This window comes from Entelurus aequoreus, linkage group LG11 (assembly GCF_033978785.1).
Source record: "Entelurus aequoreus isolate RoL-2023_Sb linkage group LG11, RoL_Eaeq_v1.1, whole genome shotgun sequence".
Taxonomy (NCBI): domain Eukaryota; kingdom Metazoa; phylum Chordata; class Actinopteri; order Syngnathiformes; family Syngnathidae; genus Entelurus; species Entelurus aequoreus.
The window spans coordinates 34509590-34535854 of record NC_084741.1 but is presented as its reverse complement, the minus strand read 5'-3'; the positions used below and the strand labels follow the sequence as shown (position 1 = coordinate 34535854).

Sequence of the window (26265 nt, the reverse complement as noted above, 5' to 3'; positions counted from 1 at the left end):
AATTGTTCATTATGTTAGGTAAAACATAGTGTTGGGGGACGCATGCATGTGACGTCATGTAATTTGAAATTAAATATCAGTAGCTTAATAAAAAGGCAAAACAAATGTTATCCATACATTTAAAGACAGATTTGTGTTTTTGTTCATTATTAGTATTAAAGTTTCAGCTTTTTCTCATTACATGATGCCTTTAGTTGTATTTATTAGGTGTCCCCCGATCGGAAATTGATATCGATCTGATATCAGCAAAAAAAAACAATCGGATGATATTGTTGTGCATCTAAAATCTCCGACATAAGCTCGGATACAAGCCGTTCTGCAGAGCATTTACTTGTGCAAAGCTGGGCAGCCATTTAACATCTAAATGTCCTCTAATAAGCACGCAAGTTTGATTGGTCCTTTTTAGTCAAATAACTTACAAAAGGTAAACATGGTAGGCTATAGGCTACTAGGAGCTTGCAGCTTAAAAACAGCTAAGCCCACAATAGGACACAAGCAGTGTTTCCCACACATTCATTTATTTGTGGCGGCCCGCCACGAAAGAATTACGTCCGCCACAAATTAAAAAAAAATTTAATTTTATTTTTTTTTTTTTCCTGTCCAGCTTCTCTGGCAAATCATATAGTTGATGTAGATGCCCATATAGGCTGTTCAGATTTACTTTACAAATGAGAAGTATAGGATACTTCTCTTGTTGCCTTATTTGTATTTGACCACTACTGTTTTCTGTTTATTTGTTACTGACTGTGGCAGGACACCTCTGCCTCTGTTTCACTTTATGTTGCTGGTAAATAATATGGTTGTAGTAGTAGGCTAAAGTTAAATTATTTAATATGCACTAATTAAAGGGGCAGAGCTTTAAGAGACATTTTAGCTTTTATATTTTATAAGATATATTTTTTGTAAGAACCACAATTAATAAATATATTTCAGTGAATAACTTATTGTTCAAATCTGTACATAAATATGTACATAAAGTGTTGTAATTATATTGTAAAATGGATGCATGGATGGATGGATGGATGGACGTTTAAAACAAAACTGTTATTATTAATTAGTAAGTATACATTTTTTGAGCCTTTTTAGAGAAAATCATATCATTGTAGTAAATTATGCAAATTACTCGATGATGTCATGGTGACCACGCCCATAGCCACGCCCCCCACCCCCACCGCCACAGGTATCTTGGCAGTTTATGGGAAACACTGACAAGTGAGACATACGTAATAATTGTCCTTAATCAAACAATATTGCAGTCTGAAACACGACATTTGTCAATATAAACAAGAATATTTGCCTATTCCTTATAGATACAAAGTCTCCAACGCAGAAGCGTGTTAGAAAGTATCCAGTAACAAAATTGTCTGCATCATTCAATTTACGGCGCCATTCCCATAATTTTCTGAATGTTTATGGTAAACGGTAAATGGGTTATATTGTATAGCGCTTTTCTACTTTCAAGATACTCAAAGCGCTTTGACACTATTTCCACACTCATCCCATTCATACACACATTCACAGATTGATGGCGGGAGCTGCTGTGCAAGGCCCTAACCATGACCCATCAGCAGCAAGGGTGAAGTGTCTTGCCCAAGGACACAACAATAAAGTTGCTAGAACGGCCACTTCACCATCCGCGCCACGCCGTCCCCCATTATTACAGATTATGATCACTAGGTTTTGCCAAAACTAAGTATTTTTCATACCTAACATTGTTCTCCGAGTAATTTCACTCAATCAAACCTTTTCTAACATTTCACATTACAAAATAATAAAAGTATAATTCCTGCTGATATCGTATTGGGTTAATATCGGTATTGGCCAACACGCAAGACTCAACTGCACTGTATCAGAAGGAAAAACTCAGGACACCCCTACTACTGTATCTATTATTTTTTTATGTTTTTTTCAGGCCATAAAAAACTGACACAGTGGCCAACGCATCATCCAATGGACATCCCCGCTTGACCTTATCATACATTTCATTGTTTGTAATGCGATGTATGTACATTAATGACAAATACTAAAGGTTTAGTTTAGTGTAATGATTATATTCATGTAAAAGAGTACAGTATATTAATGTGCAAATACATTTCCAAATTACCTGGATTTAAACGCATGCACGGATGCATGGGGTGCATGAATTTTAATGGGGAACAGGTGTCACCAGAAAAATGTAGATGAATGATGGCACTAGATGGAGAAGAGTCTCCAGACTCTATTTAGCGCAATGGCTAGCGATTGTAGCTGAGATAGGCTCCAGCGCCCCCCGCAGACCCTGAAGAGAATAAGCGGTAGAAAATGGATGGATGGATGGGCTAGCAGTTAGTCCTGCTGGTGCGATGTCAAGGAGACAAGCAGCGTGTTGTGCAGGCGTTCACACCTGTCGCCATCTAATAACAGCAGTGTGATCTTTAAGGCAGAAGTGAAACAAGGCAGCCAGCTGCAGAAATGCCGGCCAGCGTGATCATGGGGGTCTGTGCGCTTCACGGGTCTTCACTACGGGCTTCTGATGCCTTCATGCCGCCGCTGGCTGTTAAAGTGCTTGACTTGATGTTAATATTGCCAACAATCACCCTCATTTAATCGTTGCAGCCAAAATCGTGAATAAAATGTGATTATTCTGCAGACTTATGTCATAGGTCTTCTCTTTTTAACCGTCAAACTACTTGCTTCTAATGCTAATGCGAGCATTCAAGTGAGTGTGGGCGGCAGCCTTACTTCCTCCTGGGTGTCCTTGGCCCACTGTGCCATAATCCGCGGGTGCCACCATTCCTCCACTCTGCGCCGGGTCTCCACACGATAGTCCTTCTCCCACACGCCAGTCTCACTGAACAAGGTGCGGCTGCTGGGGGTCAGCTGGCGGGGCACTAAATTCAGGAGCGCATTTTTGAATTGGCCAGACCGGGCGATGCCCTGGAGATGCAGTGCCCGCCTTACCGATACCTGCATGATTCTGTAGGTGAAAACACAGGCAGATGTTGTAAATTGGTAGAGTGACAGTGTGTCAGATCAAGGTTAGGGTCTGAACCTTAACCATTAAAGGGTTACGAACTGGTCTTACCCTGGGAAGAGCTTTTATGTCACATAGCCCACGTTTACAGAAAAAAAAACCTAAACAAATATATTTTTAGGAAAACACACATGTGCAGGTTTTCCCCTTGATGTAATTGATTTTGGCGGCCCGCCATAGCAAAGTCAAAGCCGACATACCTTAAAAATAAGGGTTTTTACGTGAAAACAAATTAAAGTAATATAATGCACTGTAGCCTCCAGAAAAAGTAACACACAATTAGGGTTGCAACAACTAATCGATTAAAATCGATTATAAAAATAGTTGGCGATTAATTTAGTCATCGATTCGTTGGATCTATGCTATGCGCATGCGCAGAGGCTACTTTTTTTTTTTTTATAAAACTTTATTCATAAACTGCAACATTTACAAACAGCTGAGAAACAATAATCAAAATAAGTATGGTGCCAGTATGGTGCCGGTATGCTGGTTTTTTTCAATAAAATACAGGAAAGGATAGAAATGTAGTTTGTCTCTTTTATCCGATTAATAATCGATTAATCGAAGTAATAATCGACAGATTAATCGATTATGAAATTAGTTGTTAGTTGCAGCCCTACACACAATCTGATGCTATTTTTTAACTTTTGTTGCCAATTACCGTATATGATAACAACCCGCCCAATTCCAACAGAGTTTACCTTCCGCCAATCCGCTTTCAGGGTGTGTTTGGAAAAGGCAAAAATTAAAATCAAATCAAAACCACTCCAACATAAAACCCACAGCAGCGGGTCCTTTGAAGGCCTACTGAAACCCACTACTACCGACCACGCAGTCTGATAGTTTATATATCAATGATGAAATCTTAACATTGCAACACATGCCAATACGGCCGGGTTAACTTATAAAGTGCAATTTTAAATTTACTACAGCAACACAACCAGGAGGACTTTGAGTTGGATAGCAGACGCGCTACCGTGAGTACAGCTTTGGCCTCCAAACATTTGATCGCTCGCCCGTACGTGTGTGCCGCTATGTGCATGTCACGTACGTAACTTTGGGGAAATATAGGTTTCTTGCCGACTCTGATGGCGGCCGGGGTGTCGTCGAAAGCTACAAAGCCGTCCGCCGCCGCGCCGCTGTCCTCACCTGTCTGGGTTGACTTCTTCCGTCTCCGGGCCGCCGACCGCACCGATCATCGTGGTGAAGTCCTTCGTCGCGCCGTCGATCGCTGGAACGCAGGTGAGCACGGGTGTTGATGAGCAGATGAGGGCTGGCGTAGGTGGAGAGCTAATGTTTTTAGCATAGCTCTGTCGAGGTCCCGTAGCTAAGTTAGATTCAATGGCGTCGTTAGCAACAGCATTGCTAGGCTTCGCCAGGCGGCACAGCATTAACCGTGTGGTTACAGGTCCAGGGTTTGGTAGTATTGTTGATCTTCTGTCTATCCTTCCAGTCAGGGGCTTATTTCTTCTGTTTCTATCTGCGGTTAAGCACGATGCTATCACGTTAGCTCCGTAGCTAAAGTGCTTCGCCGATGTATTGTCGCGGAGATAAAAGTCACTGTGAATGTCCATTTCGCGTTCTCGACTCTCATTTTCAAGAGGATATAGTATCCGAGGTGGTTTAAAATACAAATTCGTGATCCACAATAGAAAAAGGAGAGAGTGTGGAATCCAATGAGCCCTTGTACCTAAGTTACGGTCAGAGCGAAAAAAGATACGTCCTGCACTGCACTCTAATCCTTCACTCTCACTTTCCTCATCCACAAATCTTTCATCCTGGCTCAAATAAATGGGGTAATCGTCGCTTTCTCGGTCCGAATCGCTCTCGCTGCTGGTGTAAACAATGTGCAAATGTGAGGAGCCCTTCAACCTGCGACGTCACGCTACTTCCGGTACAGGCAAGGCTTTTTTATCAGCGACCAAAAGTTGCGAACTTTATCGTCGATGTTCTCTACTAAATCCTTTCAGCAAAAATATGGCAATATCGTGAAATGATCAAGTATGACACATAGAATGAATCTGCTATCCCCGTTTAAATAAGAACATTTCATTTTAGTAGGCCTTTGATGTTGGCTCTTGTTATCATTGTGAAACAGAATTCAACATGCGTTTGATTGTTCACCCACTAATTTGGAACGTGAGCTTGGATTAGTTAGTTAGGTTAGTTTTACCCTACTGCTGATATGTTGTTGCAATAGTAATTGCAATAGTAATATGCATTCATCTATCCATTTTGTACCACTTGTCCCTTTCGGGATCACGGAGGGGTGCTGGAGCCTATCTCAGCTGCATTCGGGTGATAGGCGGGGTACACCCTGGACAAGTCGCCATTTCATCGCAGGGCCAACACAGACAGACAGACAGACAGACAACATTCACACTCTAGGAACAATTTAGTGTTGCCAATCAGCCTATCCCCAGCCAGGTGCATGTCTTTGGAGGTGGGAGGAAGCCAGAGTACCCGGAGGGAACCCACGCAGTCACGGGAGAACATGCAAACTCCACGCAGAAAGATCCCCAGCCCAGGATCGAACCCAGGACCTTCATATTGTGAGGCACACACACTAACCCCTGTCCACCGTGCTGTCAACCAACATTACAAAAAATAATTTGACACTTAAAAATGCTTAAAATTGTGAAAATAACAATTCAAGGAAGTCATGTTACTTTTGGACTGTCAATCAACATATTCTTTTTTTTTTTTCTTTTTTTTTGTCCTGTCCAGCTTCTCAGGCAATCTGATGTAGATGCCCATATCGGCTGTTCAGATTTACTTTACAAAAGAGAAGTGTAGGATACTTCTCTTGTTGCCTTCTTTGTATTTTACTTTATTAAATGTATTTATATTATCATTTGGTGTAGCCAGGCCGGAGCAGGAGGGGATAGAAAGAGAAAAAAAGGAAGACAGAGGGGGGAATTGTGGGGATAAGAGGGGGATTAGACAGAGACAAAAACAACAACAGTAAACACAACAACAACAACAACAACAATAGAGCAACATCAGCAAATACGACATGTACAAATATGATGGTAAAAGTAACAGCAAATAAGCAGTTAGCGAAAATAAATAATATTACAGAAATGACAATGAGCATTATTACACTAAAAATGGAGCAATACAAATACCAATAGAAATAGCGCTATTGATAATGAACAATACCAATACTTTACCTTTATTATCAACAATACAGTTGTTCAAATGCAACAATACATATACGTAATGATAACTTGAGATACGAAAGAATGCAGAAAAATGGGGGGGAAGAAAGAGAAGCAACCTACATTAACCTTGTAGATTGTTATAGTAACAATAGGTTAAGCTTTGTCAGAGTGCCATGTGTTATACCCAGTTTACCCTAGGGCAACAACATTAATATATGTTAGATGAAAAGTGATTATGTGCATGAGTGTATGTGTGCATATGTACTTGTATATGTACAGTATGTGTATATCTGTGTTTGTACAGTGAATGTATATGTACAGTATGTGTATATGTGTGTTTGTACCGTGAATGTATATGTATAGTATGTGTATGTGTGTGTTTGTACAGTGAATGTATATGTACAGTATGTGTATACAGTATGTGTGTTTGTACAGTGAGTGTATATGTACAGTATGTGTATATGTATGTTTGTACAGTGAATGTATATGTACAGTATGTGTATGTGTATGTTTGTATAATGAATGTGCGTGTGGATGTACGAACTTTGAGTGTGTAAATATGTACTGTATTTGTATATGTATGTGGGAGCGTAGGTACCTATGTATGTGTGTATGTATGTGTGTGAGTATATGTGAATTTGTGTGTACAATACATTTGACTCCCAGTGTGTGTGGGAGCCAGAGTACGGCCCCAGCCTCCCCGAGAGCCCAACCCACTAACAGTAGATGTGGTGCCCAGGGAACCAGGGACCACCGCCCCCACGCAGCCAAGCCGGACAGTGACAGGAACCCCAGAGCCCGGCCCACCGCGCCGCCCACAAGGGCCAGCAGCAGGCCGCAGACAGACGCACCCGGCAGAGGACAAGGCACGAGAAAAGCAGGGGACAGCCAGCGAGAGACCACACCCCACACGGGCAGAAAGGCGGGACGCCCCACCCGAGGGGCCCAGAGACCCCCCGCTACCAGACGGGAAGACCGCCCCCGCCCCACCGGCAACCGGGCCCCCACGAGCCCACCCCCCACCCCCGGAGAGCGCGGCGAGGCCATCCCCCGGTCACCCCACCCAAGTCGGCCGCCACAGGACCACCCAGCACGGGGCCACGGGAACCACCCACCCCACCCGCAGGGACCCCAACGATGGAGATGGAACAACCAGCAACCGCCCCGCCGAGCCCCCCTCCCCTGAGGTAGGGGGAAAATAAAAAATAAAAAAAATAAAATTAATAAAATATATTGAAAAAAATAAAAAAATAAAAATAATTAAATATATTTTTAAAAAAAGAATTAAATAATATGTCAGTCAACATATTCTAATCTCAAGGGCCCACACATTAAAACAATATGCAATAAATTACTTCAAAAATATTTGGCATCATGCTCTTAAACTGAAGAAACAATCCATAAAAACTATACAGTGTATGTAATAATAATATATATAAAACTGTAATGTCTCATTGCTGTAGAATTGTGAACCATGTCATTGGAAGGTAAATAACTTTGTTATACTAAATAAATAAACAAAAATTAAATTGACTCATTTCTGTAAGCAAGAATGTAACCTAAATAAATACAGTATCTTAAAGTTGTTTTTTTATCCCAGTTGGAAACATTAGGTTGGATGTTGTCTTTTTGTTTATTGCTGTCACGTGATCAGGGCATTTTCACTCATTCGTCCGTGCTGATGGGCTCATATCACCCACTGGATTTGAAGCTGAAATATTCCCTCAACGGGACATTTGGCTTAATAATTGTATGTTTTTCCTCCTAGTTTGTGTTACTCTGCAATTCTCACTGGCTCTCTGTACTGTGGGTGTGTTGGAAGCAGCGCCCCGCTCTAGTCTCCGCCGAGACAAAGATTGTGAATGAGTGAAAACTCGCTCAGGTGCTAAAAGCGATGCACAAAGTACGACGTCTTTCTAACTGTTTGAAGCGAGAGACGAACAAACGCGAGGCTCAACAATTCTGATTGGCGAACATGTTTGTCACTCAAATGCCGGTGACGGCAATGGAAAAAAAAATTGCGGTTATTTACCTCACTAATTAAAACCTCAAAGTCGATTCAATTTTAATTAATCAGGCAGCACGAATACCGTCATTGTGACCACGCACCCACCGCCACAGGCATTATTATAAGCGGAATTACTAGGTATGTGAATCTTAAAACAACTCACAGTTTGGTACTGATTTTGGGGTGACAATTCAAACCAATTCTCTCAATATATTATTTGGCATACAAATTATAATAGCACCTTTTTAAAACAGATTACAAAAGCTACTTTTGGTTGACATATACGAGGAGCAAGTAAGGCAAAAATTATTTTCATCTAAAGTATTTATAAAGATGGATTCTTGAAAAAAAATAAAATAATAATAATATAAGGAGAGAGTTGCAGTATATATATATATATATATATATATATATATACATATATATATATATATATATATATACATATACATACATATATATATATATATATATACATATACATACATATATATATATATATATATACATATACATACATATATATATATATATATATATATATATATATATACATATATATATATATATATACATATATATATATATATATATATATATATATATATACATATACATATATATATATATATATATATATATATATATATATATATATATATATATATATATATATATATATATATATATATATATATATATATATATATATATATATATATATATATATATATATATATATATATATATATATATATATATATATATATATATATATATAGTGGCCAAAAGTTTACATACACTTGTAAAGAACATAATGTCATGGCTGTCTTGAGTTTCCAATAATTTCTACAACTCTTATTTTTTTGTGATAGAGTGATAGGAACACATACTTGTTTGTCACAAAAAAACATTCATGAAGTTTGGTTCTTTTATGAATTAATTATGGGTCTACTGAAAATGTGACTAAATCTGCTGGGTCAAAATTATACATACAGTGACATACATTATCAATTTTGGTGATGTAGAAAAGTTACAATCAAATCAAATTAGCTTAATGGCAGGTCCTCTTAACTTCATGTGAGTGACTATGATTGACGACACCTGTTGACTTCTCTGAGCCCATTTAAATAGGGCTCATGTGATGCAGTCATTAGACTCGGTTACTAACGTGACAATGGGAAAGTCAAAGGAACCCAGTACAGATCTGAAAAAACTAATCATTGACTTGAACAAGTCAGGAAAGTCACTTGGAGCCATTTCAAATCAGCTTAAGGTCCCAAGAACAACTGTACAGACAATTGTTCGTAAGTATAAAGTGCATGGCAAAGTTTTGTCCCTGCCACGATCAGGAAGAAAACGCAAGCTATCACCTGCTGCTGAGAGAAAATTGGTCAAGAGGATCAAGAATAAACCGAGAACCACCAAAAATCAGGTCTGCAAAAACACCACAGTCAAGCATGTTTTGCAACATACATTGATAATGGTTGTTGCGGTATGTATACATTTGACCCAGCAGATTTGGTCACAATTTCAGTAGACCCATAATAAATTCATAAAAGAACCAAACTTCATGAATGTTTTTTGTGACAAACAAGCATGTGCTCCAATCACTCTATCACAAAAAAAAAAAGAGTTGTAGAAATTATTGGAAACTCAAGACAGCCATGACATTACGTTCTTTACAAGTGTATGTCAACTTTTGACCACGACTGTATATATATATATATATATATATATATATATATATATACCGTAATTTCCGGACTATAAGCCGCACCTGACTATAAGCCGCACCAGCTAAATTTAGGGGAAAATACAGATTGCTCCATATATAAGCCGCACCCGACTAAAAGCCGCAGGGTTTTGATGTGTAATTACCGTAGTATATAGGGGTTCCTGCTACCACGGAGGGGATTGTCGGGACAGAGATGACTGTTTGGGAACGCAAAGCGTCCCATTTATTAACAATAAATCTTTCAATCATTCAATCAAACTTTCACATCTTTGACATGGCGAACAGCATTCGTGCAGAGTACAAATAATACAACGGTGCAAAGTAATACAAAGTGCTCGCCTGTACGTTATCAAAATAACCAGCCTACCGGTATATGAAAAGTCAGTCTTTAATCATTGTGTCATCGTCTTCCTCCTGCGTACTAAAACCACCGAAATCCTCTTCGTCGGTGTCGGAGAAGAACAGGCCGTAAATAAGCCGCACCGTTGTATAAGCCGCAGGGACCAGAACGAGGGGAAAAAGTAGCGGCTTATAGTCCGGAAATTACGGTATATATATATATATATATATATATATATATATATATATATATACATATATATATATACATATATATATATATACATACATATATATATACATACATACATACATACATACATACATACATACATACATACATACATACATACATACATACATACATACATACATACATACATACATACATATATATATATATATATATATATATATATACATACATACATACATACATACATACATACACAAACATACATATATCTACACATTTACATAGATAGAAAATAAACAATTTCAGATAACATTTTTACTTACAAAAAATATATATACAATTTTTTACATCCATTTTTGAAAATTATGGATCGATTTTGAATTGCAATAAATAAGAATCGAACTAAGAGCCTATTTTTGGTATTTCTCTCATACCTCTGCAATATAAACAGAGAAAGTAACATTGACACATATAAAAGTGAACAAAATAAATAAAGACACAGAGGCCATTAAATTATAATAATACATTTCAAATAATTAGATTTATCAATAAATATTTTTTCTAAATTCACCTCCTCGCTCTACCCAGGGTCATATTTATGAGTCGCCATCCTGCTTCTGAATATCAACACAAACTTGCATGCCTTTCAAAATAAAATGTTTTCAAATACAAAGTCTGGCATGGAATGCACATAAAAAATGCATCAAATATGTTTATTTTTTACTTACTGCAAGTAATCGAACCAGAACAGGTCTAAAACCCACTTTAGGATCATGAACCACTGGTTGAGAATCACTTGGCTGTCTCACCGTATCTGTTCTCGTTCATTCCATGTGTTCTGTTGCTGGTTTTGTTCAAATTCTTCCACACCAAACTCATCAAACATTACCTTAATGGTTTTGTGCGCAGGGGCACAGTCTTTAAAACGGTTCATACAAAATGATCAATAAGCACAGCAACAGACAACCAGTGTATATTTAATATTCAATTTTCAGCTCAACATTGTGTATTCAGTTGGACAGCTTTATATTTCGTATTCACAGGATTAAACAGTATTTGTGCATGTTGTCAAGAACAGAGTGACTGATCTTGTGACAGATGCAAGTGTGATGTCACACTCCATGTTCTGTGCACGCTGTCACTCACACAAACACAAAAACAAGCCTTTTCAAATCCATCCCTGCCTGTGTGGAAGGTAGAGATGCTGACATATGTTTTGCATCTCAGTGCTTTCTAACTACTTTGAAACGTGTCGTCTGGTAGCACTGATGAGAGAAAACAACAGTCTCTGCTGGCTGCTATAATGTGACAAGCTCAGTGTATTAATGCCACGCTGACGCAGCCGTATATCTCTCGCCGAGACCTTTATGAGAGCCGATAATCTCCACAAGCGCACACCAGATGGAGATAAAAATGAAAATGAGGACAGTAATCAGTTACTCTTGGAAATCCTGAATTATCTGAAAAGCTGACCCCCTTTTCTATGAAAATGCATTATTAGTGGAGTGCTCATCATAAAAGAGTCAAAGCTGAAAGAGTCCAGCATAAAAGCAGCAACATGTTGCACAAAATACATTTTGTTGTGCAAATCTCTGCATTCAACAAGAGTCTGACAGCAAGGAGCGTAGCAGCAGCCAAGGCTACTTCCTCAGACAGCGGCTACAAGAGCCTGTGTGGAAGTCTGGCAACGCAAAAGAGTGGGCTCGGGCGAGAGACTGTGATACTGTTTCTATGGTAACCATTTGAGCATCTCAGGATAACAAATGACTTATGTAAACTCTCAAACGCAGGCATCCCAGTGGAGGAAGAGAGCGCAATTCAATTCAGACAACTTTATTAATCCCTCAAGAGGCAATTTATTTTGAGCAGCAGGTTGTCATGGTTCATGTAGCCTACATGGCCCACGATAAATAATCAATAAATAAATAGTCAATACATCACACATCAGACAACATGGCGCTTAGAATGGATGATAATATAAAAGCTTTGCGTGTGTTAGGTCAGTGTTTTTCAACCACTGTGCCGCGGCACACTAGTGTACCGTGAGATATTGTTTGGTGTGCCGTGGGAAATTATGCAATTTCACCTAATTGGTCGGAAAAATATTTTTTGCAAACCAATAATTATAATCCGCAAACAATGTGCCATTGTAGAGTGTCTGTGCAGTCTGGAAATCAGCAGAGTAACCATGTAATATTATTTCGTACCAGTAGGTGGCAGCAGGTAGCTCATTGCTTTGTAAGCCTACTTTGAGACAAGAGAATTAATGATGGTTATGGTTTGAAGTCATATCGAACAATTGCGTCAGGTTTTTGATGAAAACAACTTTATATTGTCAATATAGGCCATTGAGTTTCGTTTGTAACATTTTCTGCTGGTGGTGTCTGTCATGTATTGGTTACTCGGGTCACAGGACAATACCGGAACCATTGTAAGGGGACACAGGATATGATGACATGCGTTGTATGTTAACACCTGGAAGTAGAAAAAGTAAGAGTGGGAATAAAAGGCAGAAAAAGACAATAAGCTTTTTATTGGTGTAATATTAAGCTTAGATTGCTAATAAGTGAACTAATAAGTGACAAGTTTGGCACACAACAATGGCGACGAGGATTTTTTCAATGAAAAAAATGTGCCTTGGCTCAAAAAAGGTTGAAAAACACTGTGTTAGGTGATACTGGTTATAGGCATGGTTACCTAATGTACAGTCATACTTGTAGGGATGATGTTTGATAAGAAATTATCGAGTTCGAGTCTATTATCGAATCCTCTTATCGAACCGATTCCTTATCGATTCTCTTATCGAGTCCAGATAGGTTGTTGTATATGGAAAAAAACACACAATATTTGGTTTAACAAAAGCTCACTTTTATTATATAAGAAAACAATTTAATCTAAAGAATAAATAAATTTTGACTGTTGCCCCCCTAAAAAAATAAAATAAATAAATATTGACTGTTGTTACCCAAAGTATATTAAGTGGGATTTTTCAGAAAAACTAATATATAAGGTAACACAAAAACAACCTGTCTCTGTGATCACTATGTGTACAAATAATACTATAGTGTTAAATAAAATCAGTCCCTTGGGCACAAAACTGGAAATAATACAGCTCTCCAAAAAGTGCACTTCTGCTGCTATTTGACATAACTGTTTGTTATGATGCTTTGACATTTTTGCACTTTATTTCTTTATTGAAAGAAAATTCTATGAAGAGAAAAGTTGTTTGCAAATGTGGTTACAATGCTAAAAAATGAAAGTTAAAGCTAAAAAAAGAAATACACTTTATTGAGTTAACATTATTTCTTTATAGGGGGAAAGATGTTATGAGCTAGGGCAGGGGTCACCAACCTTTTTGAAACCAAGAGCTACTTCTTGGGTACTGATTAATGCGAAGGGCTACAAGTTTGATACACACTTAAATAAATTGCCAGAAATAGCCAATTTGCTCAATTTACCTTTAACTCTATGTTATTATTAATAATTAATGATATTTACACTTAATTGAACGGTTTAAAAGAGGAGAAAACACGAAAAAAATTACAATTAAATTTTGAAACATAGTTTGTCTTCAATTTCGACTCTTTAAAATTCAAAATTCAACAGAAAAAAAGAAGATAAAAACTTTAACAAATAATTTATGGAACATCATTAGTAATTTTTCCTGATTAAGATTAATTTTAGAATTTTGATGACACGTTTTAAATAGGTTAAAATCCAATCTACACTTTGTTAGAGTACCTGTATATAGCAAATTGGACCAAGCTATATTTCTAACAAAGACAAATGACTATTTTTTCTAGATTTTCCAGAACAAAAATTTTAAAAAATATCAAAAGACTTTGAAATAAGATTTAAATTTGATTCTACAGATTTTCTGGATTTGCCAGAATAATTTTTTTGAATTTTAATCATAATAAGTTTGAAGAAATATTTCACGAATATTCTTCGTCGGAAAAATAGAAGCTAAAATGAAGAATTAAATTAAAATCTATTTATTATTCTTTACAATAAAAATTTTTTTTTTAACTTGAACATTGATTTAAATTGTCAGGAAAGAAAAGGAAGGAATTTAAAAGGTAAAAAGGTATATGTGTTTAAAAATCCTAAAATCATTTTTAAGGTTGTATTTTTTCTCTAAAATTGTCTTTCTGAAAGTTATAAGAAGCAAAGTAAAAAAAATGAATGAATTTATTTAAACAAGTGAAGACCAAGTCTTTAAAATATTTTCTTGGATTTTCAAATTCTATTTGAGTTTTGTCTCTCTTAGAATTAAAAATGTCGGACAAAGCGAGACCAGCTTGCTAGTAAATAAATAAAATTTAAAAAATAGATACAGCTCACTGGTAAGTGCTGCTATTTGAGCTATTTTTAGAACAGGCCGGCGGGCTACTCATCTGGCCCTTACGGGCTACCTGGTGCCCGCGGGCACCGCGTTGGTGACCCCTGAGCTAGGGAATATAACAACTACACTACCCATCATGCAACGGGAGTGACGAGCATGCGCGGTAGCCCCGAAAAGTGTTGTTGCATGTCGTCACCCGTGAAAGTAAACGTCAAGAACTCAGCCAACACGCCTCGTCTGCATTATTTATAAGTAGACAGACAACACATATATAGTGTGATTTTGTTTTGTTTACAAGGAAAGAAAAACAAAAGTTGAAAAAGGGAGATCATGTCATATATGTATGTGCTGCGGTTGCTATAAGAACGTTGCGACAGCTGCCGTAAAGGAGGTGCGTTGCTAGCCTGGTTGCTATGTTTCCGGTGGGTCGTAAAAGTGTTCGTCATGTGTTTGTACCCTGCTCAAATCTCTCAGTAATGTTATTCATTGGATTATACTTTTTGTTTTGAACTTTATTACACCTTGGAGCACTTTTTCCCGTCCATTTTTTTCCTGCTTTCGCTATCTGCGCCTAATGACTGAGCTACGTGACTGATTTCTTGTGATGTCACACGGAGCATTTCTGGTCGGGACGGGATTCGTTCCGAGGGATTCGAATAAAGAACCAACTCTTTTTCTTTACTATAGTGGTCTCGATAACGGGTACCGGTTCTCAAAAAAGGATTCGAGTCCGAGGACTCGGTTCTTTTCTTATCGAACAACCGGGAAAACCGGTTTCGAGTATCATCCCTACATACTTGAACTAGAAAATTATCTCTGTCTGGGTGGAAAGAACGACAACTTTGTTGTATCACTTGAAGCAATGCCTAGAAGTAATAGAGTAAACGTTGAAACCAGCAAGTATAAAGCATGACCAAATGCTTGCAGTGTTCTCAAAAAATGTGCTGCTTCATGGAAAAAAAATGCTATCAGTTGCATAATCCGATAGTTATCAGCATAAGTATTGGATGATTTTTTTAATTTTTTATTCCAAAATAGGTCCTGAAACAACGGCTTTTGTAGTTTTTATTATCATTCATATATGAGATTTTCAAAATACTTTTGTATTTTGACATTCGTCCTGTCACCTTACATTAAAGACAAACAACCAACGATGCATTTTAGTTTAATCAAGGTTTATACCGTTTTTGGTTTAGTTACATGCTAACATGCTACAATGCTAAAATTGACTGCAATACACCATCATTGTTTACCTTAATTGCTCTGATTATTTTGTTTGAGGAAACCCTGTGTGGAGTTTGCATGTTCTCCCTGTGACCGCGTGGGTTCCCTCCGGGTACTCCGGCTTCCTCCCACCTCCAAAGACATGCACTTGGGGATAGGTTGATTGGCAACACTAAATGGGCCCTAGTGTGTGAATGTGAGTGTGAATGTTGTCTGTCTATCTGTGTTGGCCCTGCGATGAGGTGGCGACTTGTCCAGGGTGTACCCCGCCTTACGCCCGAATGCAGCTGGGATAGGCTACAGCACTCCCCGCGACCCCAAAAGGGAAAAGCGGTAGAAAATGGACGGATGGATGGAAACCAGCTCAGTGGCCATGAATTGATTAACGTGGACCCTGACTTCCATCCATCCATTTTCTACCGCTGAATAAGTTAATTTAGCCTACTAATGTGTATTTATAAATGTTTGATTTATATAGGCTAGTAAGGTAAAGTTTTGTACCTGACAAGTTTCGGCTATCTTGCTTCTGCAGCCTTCATCAGAGGTGTCACGTGATGTTAGCGTGACATCGTCTGTGACGTGTTATATGGATTGTTCCATCCCACCTGAAGTGGTGGGATGACAGTGTCCCCTGGTGTGATGTGAAAAAGTGTGATGTGATATATGAGATCCCTTGCCTAACATGCAATAAAACATACATAGGAGAGACAGGTCGACAGTTCAGCACACGAAAAAAGGAACACCAGAAAGAATGTGAAAAGGAAACATCTGGAACGCTCACCCGTGCAACGAGAATGAAAGCAACACAGGAAAATCTAAAATCAGCCATTTCAGACCACTGCAAGAGGGAAAACCATCTAATGCAGTGGTTCTCAACCTTTTTTCAGTTATGTACCCCCTGTGAATTTTTTTTTAATTCAAGTACCCCCTAATCAGAGCAAAGCATTTTTGGTTGAAAAAAAGAGATAAAGAAGTAAAATACAGCACTATGTCATCAGTTTCTGATTGATTAAATTGTATAACAGTGCAAAATATTGCTCATTTGTAGTGGTCTTTCTTGAACTATTTGGAAAAAAAGATATAAAAATAACTAAAAACTTGTTGAAAAATAAACAAGTGATTCAATTATAAATAAAGATTTCTACACATAGAAGTAATCATCAACTTAAAGGCCTACTGAAACCCACTACTACTGACCACGCAGTCTGATAGTTTATATATCAATGATGAAATCTTAACATTGCAACACATGCCAATACGGCCGGGTTAACTTATAAAGTGCAATTTAAAATTTTACTCTAAACTTCCGGTTGAAAACGTCTTTGTATGATGACGTATGCGAGTGACGTCACTAGTTAAACGGAAGTATTGGTACACCTTTGAATCCAATACAAAAAAGCTCTGGTTTCATCTCAAAATTCCACAGTATTCTGGACATCTGTGTTGGTGAATCTTTTGCAATTTGTTTAATGAAAAATGAAGACTGCAAAGAAGAAAGTTGTAGGCGGGATCGGTGTATTAGCGGCTGGCTGTAGCAACACAACCAGGAGGACTTTGACTTGGATAGCAGACGCGCTAGCCGACGCTAGCCGCCGACCGCACGGATGATCGGGTGAAGTCCTTTGTCCGTCCGTCGATCGCTGGAACGCAGGTGAGCACGGGTGTTGATGAGCAGATGAGGGCTGGCTGGCATAGGTGGAGCGCTAATCTTTTTATCATAGCTCTGTGAGGTCCCGTTGCTAAGTTAGCTTCAATGGCGTCGTTAGCAACAGCATTGTTAATCTTCACCAAGCTGGAAAGCATTAACCGTGTATTTACATGTCCAGGGTTTAATAGTATTGTTGATTTTCTGTCTATCCTTCCAGTCAGGGGTTTATTTCTTTTGTTTATATCTGCATTTGAGCCCGATGCTATCACGTTAGCTCCGTAGCTAAAGTGTTTCGCCGATGTATTGTCCATCCATCCATCCATTTTCTACCGCTTATTCCCTTCGGGTCGATGTATTGACGTGGAGATAAAAGTCACTGTGAATGTTCATTTCGCGTTCTCGACTCTCATTTTCAAGAGGATATAGTATCTGAGGTGGTTTAAAATACAAATCCGTGATCCACAATAGAAAAAGGAGAAAGTGTGGAATCCAATGAACCATTGTACCTAAGTTACGGTCAGAGCGAAAAAAGATACGTCCTGCACTGCACTATAGTCCTTCACTCTCACTTTCCTCATCCACAAATCTTTCATCCTCGCTCAAATTAATGGGGTAATCGTCGCATTTCTCGGTCCGAATCTCTCTCGCTGCTAGTGTAAACAATAGGGAAATGTGAGCAGCACTCCAGCTTGTGACGTCACGCTACTTCCGGTACAGGCAAGGCTTTTTTTTATCAGCGACCAAAAGTTGCGAACTTTATCGTCGTTGTTCTCTACTAAATCCTTTCAGCAAAAATATGGCAATATTGCGAAATGATCAAGTATGACACATAGAATGGATCTGCTATCCCCGTTTAAATAAAAAAATATATAATTTCAGTCTTTAAAGTGCCCTCTTTGGGGATTGTAATAGAGATCCATCTGGATTCATGAACTTAATTCTAAACATTTCTTCACAAAAAAATTAATCTTTAACATCAACATTTATGGAACATGTTCACAAAAAATCTAGCTGTCAACACTGAATATTGCATTGTTGCATTGTAATGAATGGAATAGCCTACTTGATTTGATGTTCAGTTTATGAACTTACATTCATATTTTGTTGAAGTATTATTCAATAAATATATTTATAAAGGATTTCTAAATTGTTGCTATTTTTAGAATATTTTTTTAAAATCTCACGTACCCCTTGGCATACCTTCAAGTACCCCCAGGGGTACGCGTACCCCCATTTGAGAACCACTGATCTAATGAACTGGGAGGCAGCCAAGGTCATTAGAATGGAAAGCAACAAATTCCATCGGTGGATCAAAGAGGCGGTTGAAATCAGGAAGCGGGCCCCAAAGACTGTCAACAGTCGTGAGTTCAAACCCCGGCCGACTCATACCAAAGACTACAAAAAAATGAGACCTATTACCTCCCTGCTTGGCACTCAGCATCAAGGGTTGGAATTGGGGGTCTAATCACCAAAACGACTCCCGAACGCGGCCACCGCTGCTGCTCACTGCTCCCCTCACCTCCCAGGGGGTGAATATGGGGATGGGTCAAATGCAGAGGACAAATTTCACCACACCTAGTGTGTGTGTGTGGGTGTGTGTGACAATCGTTGGGACTTTAACTTTTTTTTTTAACTTTAGCGTACTCTGTAGCTTTGGGCAGAACATTTTTTATGGGATAGCAAATCGTTCCAGAACACCGGCTTTTGTATGTTATAAAAAGTTGCTAACATTTTTTATTTCTTAAGAAACTTGTCACTCACTTGACAAGGCAAATAGAGATGTGTCTAATATTTTGATTCCCGAAAACTACACTACTGCAACTAACCAAATAATGAACGCACATGTCTGACATTGTCAGTGTCCATCCATCCATTTTTCTACCGCTTGTCTCATGTAATAAGTGTAACTGGTCACATTAGTGTGTTGTGGCTGATCAGTCTATAAAAACACAAGGCAGGGGAGAAATTGGCAGCTGAAATTACCATTTTCTCACTGCTGCGTCTTTCGTGCTAGTATACATGAAGAAGCAGTTGGTTTTTACCTTGTTTGTTTGATATCCCCGTCGTCGGTGGTGTCATAGTAAACAATCCATTGTGCAAATAAGGTGTGCAGTCTTTAGTTCAGCTGTGAATGACCTGTTCCATGCAGCAAGAGCCCCGCCATCTTGGTTTTGAATGTAACTTTATTGAGCGGAAGTAGGACGATGACGTGAGGGAACAACTTAACTCTTTGCAACTTTGTCTTTGGTCGATAAAACCTACATTTTCCTACTGGCTTAATGCTTTCAAATGAACGATAAAATCTTGGAGAATGATTAAAAGTACAAAAGCCCTTCAATTAGCCCTTTTGTCTTTTTTATTTTTATTTTTATTTCATATTTTTTAGTATAATTACTCTATCTGTATTTGCTTTTGTTTTATTTTCTTGATGTTGAAAATGCTTTGACTTTTGTGTGAATTTTAACTGTATGTTTGTTGGTCAATAAAAAAATTTAAAAAACGTTGTCCTTGATCGACTTGTGAAAGCACTCGATCACTATGGCAGGGCATCTGTCCTTTCATCCTGGACAATATTCATCACAATGTGTGCTTTGTTATAAAGATGTGCTGTTTGGATATACACAGTATGAAAAGGAATGTTACCATTGCAAAGTCATTATACTATTGGCTAAGTTTTATATTAATAAATGTAAGTTTCTCAATACTCCACTTGTGTTTTGTGCCTTTAATAAAGAATTAGAAACTTTACTTTTCTACCTCTAACAACCAAAAAGCTGTGAAAACTATGATGATGTGCTCCAAATTTGGATTATTTACGGAACTTGTGTGAGCCATGGCTTTACACTTTCTTACATATATATTTAACATTTTATTTAGTTGCTTTATTGAGTTTACAACCCCCTGGCGCTGTTTTGTACTGTTTCTGTACTTGTTTTGATTATTATTATTTATTTGCTTGTATGTAAATGTCGTATATTAAAAATAAAGGGTTATACAAAAAAATTAAAATTAAAAATTACCAAAAAATTTAAAAAATAAAGTGTATCGCAGTGGTCCCCAACCTTTTGTAACTGCGGACCGGTCAACGCTAGAACATTTGTCCACGGACCAGGGATGGGGGGGTGTATGTTTTTTTTTTTTTTTGTCATAAAAAAATACAATCATGTGTGCTTACGGACTGTATCCCTGCAGACTGTATTGATCTATATTGATATATAATGTAGGAACCAGAAATATTAATAACAGAAAGAAACAACCCTTTTGTGCGAATGAGTGTGAATGAGTGTAAATGGGGGAGTGGGGTTTTTTTTGGGTTGGTGCACTAATTGTAAGTGTATCTTGTGTTTTTTATGTTGACTTAATAAAAAATAAAAAATAATTTTTTTTAATATTATTTTATTTTATTTTTATTTCTTGTGCGGCCCGGTACCAATCGATCCACGGACCGGTACCGGGCTGCGGCCCGGTGGTTGGGGACCACTGGGTGTATTGGACCCTGGCACTGTTTTGTACTGTTTCTGTACTTGTTTTGATTATTATTATTTCTTTGCTTGGATGTAAATGTCGTGTATTAAAAATAAAGTGTTATAAAAGAAATGAAAATTAAAATTAAAAACAATTAAAAAAAGAAAGTGTATCGGACCCTGGCGCTGTTTTGTACTGTTTTGTACTGTTTTTGTACTGTTTTTGTACTGTTTCTGTACTTGTTTTGATTATTATTATTTATTTACATGTATGTAAACGTTGAATATTATAAGTAAAGGTTTTTAAAAAATAAATAAAATAAAACTTTGTCCTTGATCGCATACAAAATAACATTAAAAAAAAAGTTTTAATCAAGTAATCACAAAAGAAAGACTGTACATTGTAGACATTACAACAAAAAACATTTGCACCATCATTCAACGTCATTTTAATGGGGCCTAAATCATTCTAAAAAAAAAAAAAACCAGGAAGGAAGGTAAATAGATACGCTTTTCAGGTTATTTGCTGTAAATTGTTCCTTTTTTTTTTTTTGTCCTATTATTAAAGTTTGTACCATAATAAAATAGGGGAATTTAGAGGCGGGATTTATGGCTCTTTGAAGGGAACCTGATCTCAAAGAGCCATTCCTTTCAAATAGCTATTCAAAAGAGTGGCTCGTTACTATAGTTCTTTTTAACTGTTTTTTTTATTAAAGGAAACTATCACTAGTATCAGTTAAACTATATGATGTAGATCAGAATAATTTAATGGACACACATATTACTCTATTGGTGGGATTTACTCTATTGGTGGGATTTACACTATTGTTGGGATTACTAATTTTACTTGTTTTTGTTTAAAAAACACCTACTACAATAGAATACCCTTGCATTTTTCCCAAATTGGGTAGGCCTGCCGTTTGTTTTGATTGATTGAGACTTTTATTAGTAGGTTGCACAGTGAAGTACATATTCCGTACAATTGACCACTAAATGGTAACACCCGAATACGTTTTTCAACTTGTTTAAGTCGGGGGTCCACTTAAATTGATTCATGATACAGATATATACTATCATATATACTATCATCATAATACAGTCATCACACAAGATAATCACATTGAATTATTTACATTATTTACAATCAGGGGTGTGGAGGGTGGGGGTTAGGATATGGACAGCAAGTAGTGGACATAGAGAGAGAGAGAGAGAGAGAGAGAGAGAGAGAGAGAGAGAGAGAGAGAGAGAGAGAGAGAGAGAGAGAGAGAGAGAGAGAGAGAGAGAGAGAGAGAGAGAGATCAGAAGGCATAAGAAAAAGTATCTGCATTTGATTGTTTACATTTGATTATTAGCATTTGATTATTAGCAATCCGGGGAGGGTGTTAGTTAAGGGTTGTAGCTGCCTGGAGGTGAACTTTTATTGCGGTTTTGAAGGAGGATAGAGATGCCCTTTCATTTATACCTGTTGGGAGCGCATTCCACATTGATGTGGCATAGAAAGAGAATGAGTTAAGACCTTTGTTAGTTCGAAATCTGGGTTTAATATGGTTAGTGGAGCTCCCCCTGGTGTTGTGGTTATGGCGGTCATTTACGTTAAGGAAGTAGTTTGACATGTACTTCGGTATCAGGGAGGTGTAGTGGATTTTATAGACTAGGCTCAGTGCAAGTTGTTTAACCCTGTCCTCCACCTTGAGCCAGCCCACTTTGGAGAAGTGGGTAGGAGTGAGGTGGGATCTGGGGTGGAGGTCTAGAAGTAACCTGACTAGCTTGTTCCGAGATGATTGGAGTTTAGATTTGAGGGTTTTGGAGGTGCTAGGGTACCAGGAGGTGCATGTGTAATCGAAAAAGGGTTGAACGAGAGTTCCCGCCAGAATCCTCATGGTGCTTTTGTTGACCAGAGAGGAGATTCTGTCGAGAAATCTCGTTCGTTGGTTAACCTTTTTGATTACCTTGGTTGCCATTTTATCACAGAAAGGAATGGAACCTAGGTAGGTGACCTCATCTTTCCTGGTGATAACAATGTCACCCACTTTTATAGTGAAGTCATTGACTTTCTTAAGGTTGATGTGGCACCCAAACAGGATGGATTCCGTTTTACCCAAGTGTATGGATAGCTTGTTGTCAGCGAGCCAGGTGCAAGTTCTACAGAGCTCAGCACTGAGGATTTTCTCCACCTGTGACTTGTCCTTATCGGATACCAGCAGGGCAGAGTCATCCGCAAACAAAAACAATTCACAGACGCATGCCGATGACAAGTCGTTTATGTATATTAGGAACAGTAAAGGTCCCAATATACTGCCTTGGGGGACTCCACAGCTCACCGAGAGGGGGGGGGGACACGGTGCCGTTCACCTCTACCACCTGCTCCCTCCCCTCCAAGTAAGATTGCATCCAGCTCCATGAGGTTTTGTTAAATCCGATTGCTCTGAGCTTATCCAACAGTATAGCGTGGCTAACGGTGTCAAAGGCCTTCTGAAGGTCCAGCATGACCATGCCACAGTATTTGCCCGCGTCCACCTCATGTTTGATGTGGTCGGTCAGATAGAGAAGGCATGTGTCAGTGGAGTGGTTAGTTCTGAAGCCGGATTGGAATTTGTACATGAGTTTATTGGTGGCAAGGTAACTATCGACCTGTTCATAAACTATTTTCTCCATTACTTTCAAAATGGAACTGAGAATAGAAACAGGTCGGTAGTTGCCAGGTTCCAATTTGCCTCCTTTTTTAAAGAGGGGAGTTACTCTTGCTATCTTAAAATCTTTTGGTACTTGGCCTTGTGTAATTGATAGGTTTATTATGTGCGTGATGATCGGGGCAATGATGGAGGCAGAGACCCTGAGGAATCTGGAGGGAATATTATCAAGACCGGTGGCCTTGTTAGGGTGGAGCTCCGTTGGCATGGAGCTAAAAGGGGCTTGACGTATCTGGTTATATCAATGCTAACACTTAATGCTAGGTCGGGGGTCGGCAACGCGTGGCTTTCGAGCCCCAAGTGGCTCTTTAGCGCCGCCCTAGTGGCTCCCTGGAGATTTTTCAAAAATGTATGAAAATGGAAAAAGATGAAGAAAAAAATATATTTTTTGTTTTAATATGATTTCTGTAGGAAGACAAACATGACACAAACCTTCCTAATTGTTAGAAATCCCCCTGTTTACATTAAACATGCTTCACTGATGAGAGTATTTGGCGCGCCCCATTTTGTCCTAATTTCGGAAGTCCTTGAACGCACCGTAGTTTGTTTACATGTACAACTTTCCTTGATGCTGCCACAGAAAGGCATGTCTCATGCCACTCCTTATTTGTCTCTATTTGTCCATCAGATGTTTTTATGCCGTGCGTGAATCCACAAAGGTGAGCTTGTTTGATGTTATTGACTTGTGTGGAGTGCTAATCAGACATATTTTGTCAATGCATGACAGCGAGCTAATCGATGCTAACATGCTATTTATGCTAGCTGTATGTACATAATGCATCATTATGCCTCTTATTTTATTTTGAGCGCATTTCATTTGTAGTTTCCTTTTCCTTCAACTTGAACACACCTTTGGCCATTCTTTAAGCCAGTCATTTCCAGGAGTTAACGCACCCTCTGAAAAGCCTCCATTTTAGTAATGTTTTCCAATGTTATAAAAATGTGTAGCATAAATATTACATTTCAACATTTCTGTCAACGAAGATTTGCATCAGCCTGTGACACAGTCATTTTGATAGTAGTCTAATATAGCTAACATGTCAAACTACGTCCTTAACGTAAATGACCGCCATAACCACAACACCAGGGGGAGCTCCACTAACCACGTTAAACCCAGATTCCGAACTAACAAAGGTCTTAACTCATTCTCTTTCTATGCCACATCAATGTGGAATGCTCTCCCAACAGGTATAAAAGAAAGGGCATCTCTATCCTCCTTCAAAACCGCAATAAAAGTTCACCTCCAGGCAGCTACCATCCTAAACTAACACCCTCCCCGGATTGCTAATAATCAAATGTAAACAATCAAATGCAGATACTTTTTCTTATTCCTTCTGATCTCTCTCTCTCTCTCTCTCTCTCTCTCTCTCTCTCTCCCTCTCTCTCTCTCTCTCTCTCTCTCTCTCTCTCTCTCTGTCTCTCTATGTCCACTACTTGCTGTCCATATCCTACCCCCCCCCGCCCCCCCTCCACACCCCTGATTGTAAATAATGTAAATAATTCAATGTGATTATCTTGTGTGATGACTGTATTATGATGATAGTATATCTGATAGCATATATCTGTATCATGAATCAATTTAAGTGGAGCCCGACTTAAAGAAGTTGAAAAACTTATTCGGGTGTTACCATTTAGTGGTCAATTGTACGGAATATGTACTTCACTGTGCAACTTACTAATAAAAGTCTCAATCAATCAATCAATCAAAGCTAATATAGACACTTACATCATGTGTTGCCTTCATTTTAACACTTACCGCATTTTTTGCGGCTTTAGACAGATTTTTTTTAACTTTATTTTTGGTCCAATATGGCTCTTTTAACATTTTGGGTTGCCGACCACTGTGCTAGGTGAATACAAGAGTTAGCTCAGTTATGTTGTAAGCGAGCCCAAAATGTAAGTTTAAGATACATTTACAACATATATGTTATTCTGAGATAAATAGGAAAGAACAGAAATGTATATGAATAGTGACGATACAGTTTTAAAACAATGAATGCAACTGATATGTGCTATATACAGAGTTTATACCTTCTGCTAATTTCCAACTATTGTCACTAGGTGGGCTTTTGAGTAAATAACATACTCTAACACAAAATACAATCAATCAATATGCAAAAATAACACACAGGGAAATACAATACAAAGTAAGGCCTTAAAAGACAATTACAACGGTGTAATTGTGATTATTTTGCAGCCGTTGATATACACCCTCAATGCATTTTGTTAGGACATGCAGCTTCCCTAGGTGACTTGACTGGTGTATATAACAACACCATCTGCATAAAGTTGGCACCTGGTTGCTAGGCAACACAAAGGCAAGTCATTTAGTTTTTTTTTAAAAAAGCTAACAAAAAGTGGACTTAGTATTGACCCTTAGGGTATTCCCATTTCATTATTCAAAAAAAGATGACTTTACTTTGTTAAACTTGACAC

At 38.2% G+C, this 26265-nt stretch overlaps 1 protein-coding gene across 3 annotated transcripts in view; it reads right to left on the bottom strand.

The window, feature by feature from the left end:
• Nucleotides 1-19856, bottom strand: part of lars2 (leucyl-tRNA synthetase 2, mitochondrial) — a 108424-nt gene extending 88568 nt beyond the window's left edge. For all 3 annotated transcript variants that reach the window (XR_009827757.1, XM_062063068.1, XM_062063069.1), the window contains exons 1-2: nucleotides 19718-19856; nucleotides 2722-2956 (exon numbers count right to left, since the gene is read on the bottom strand). Coding sequence is in view for 2 of the 3 variants with exons in the window: in XM_062063068.1 (XP_061919052.1) it covers nucleotides 2722-2952 (231 nt within the window). In the remaining variant the exon portion in view is untranslated. The remainder of the gene's footprint in view (nucleotides 1-2721; nucleotides 2957-19717) is intronic.
• Nucleotides 19857-26265: the final 6409 nt, after the last annotated feature.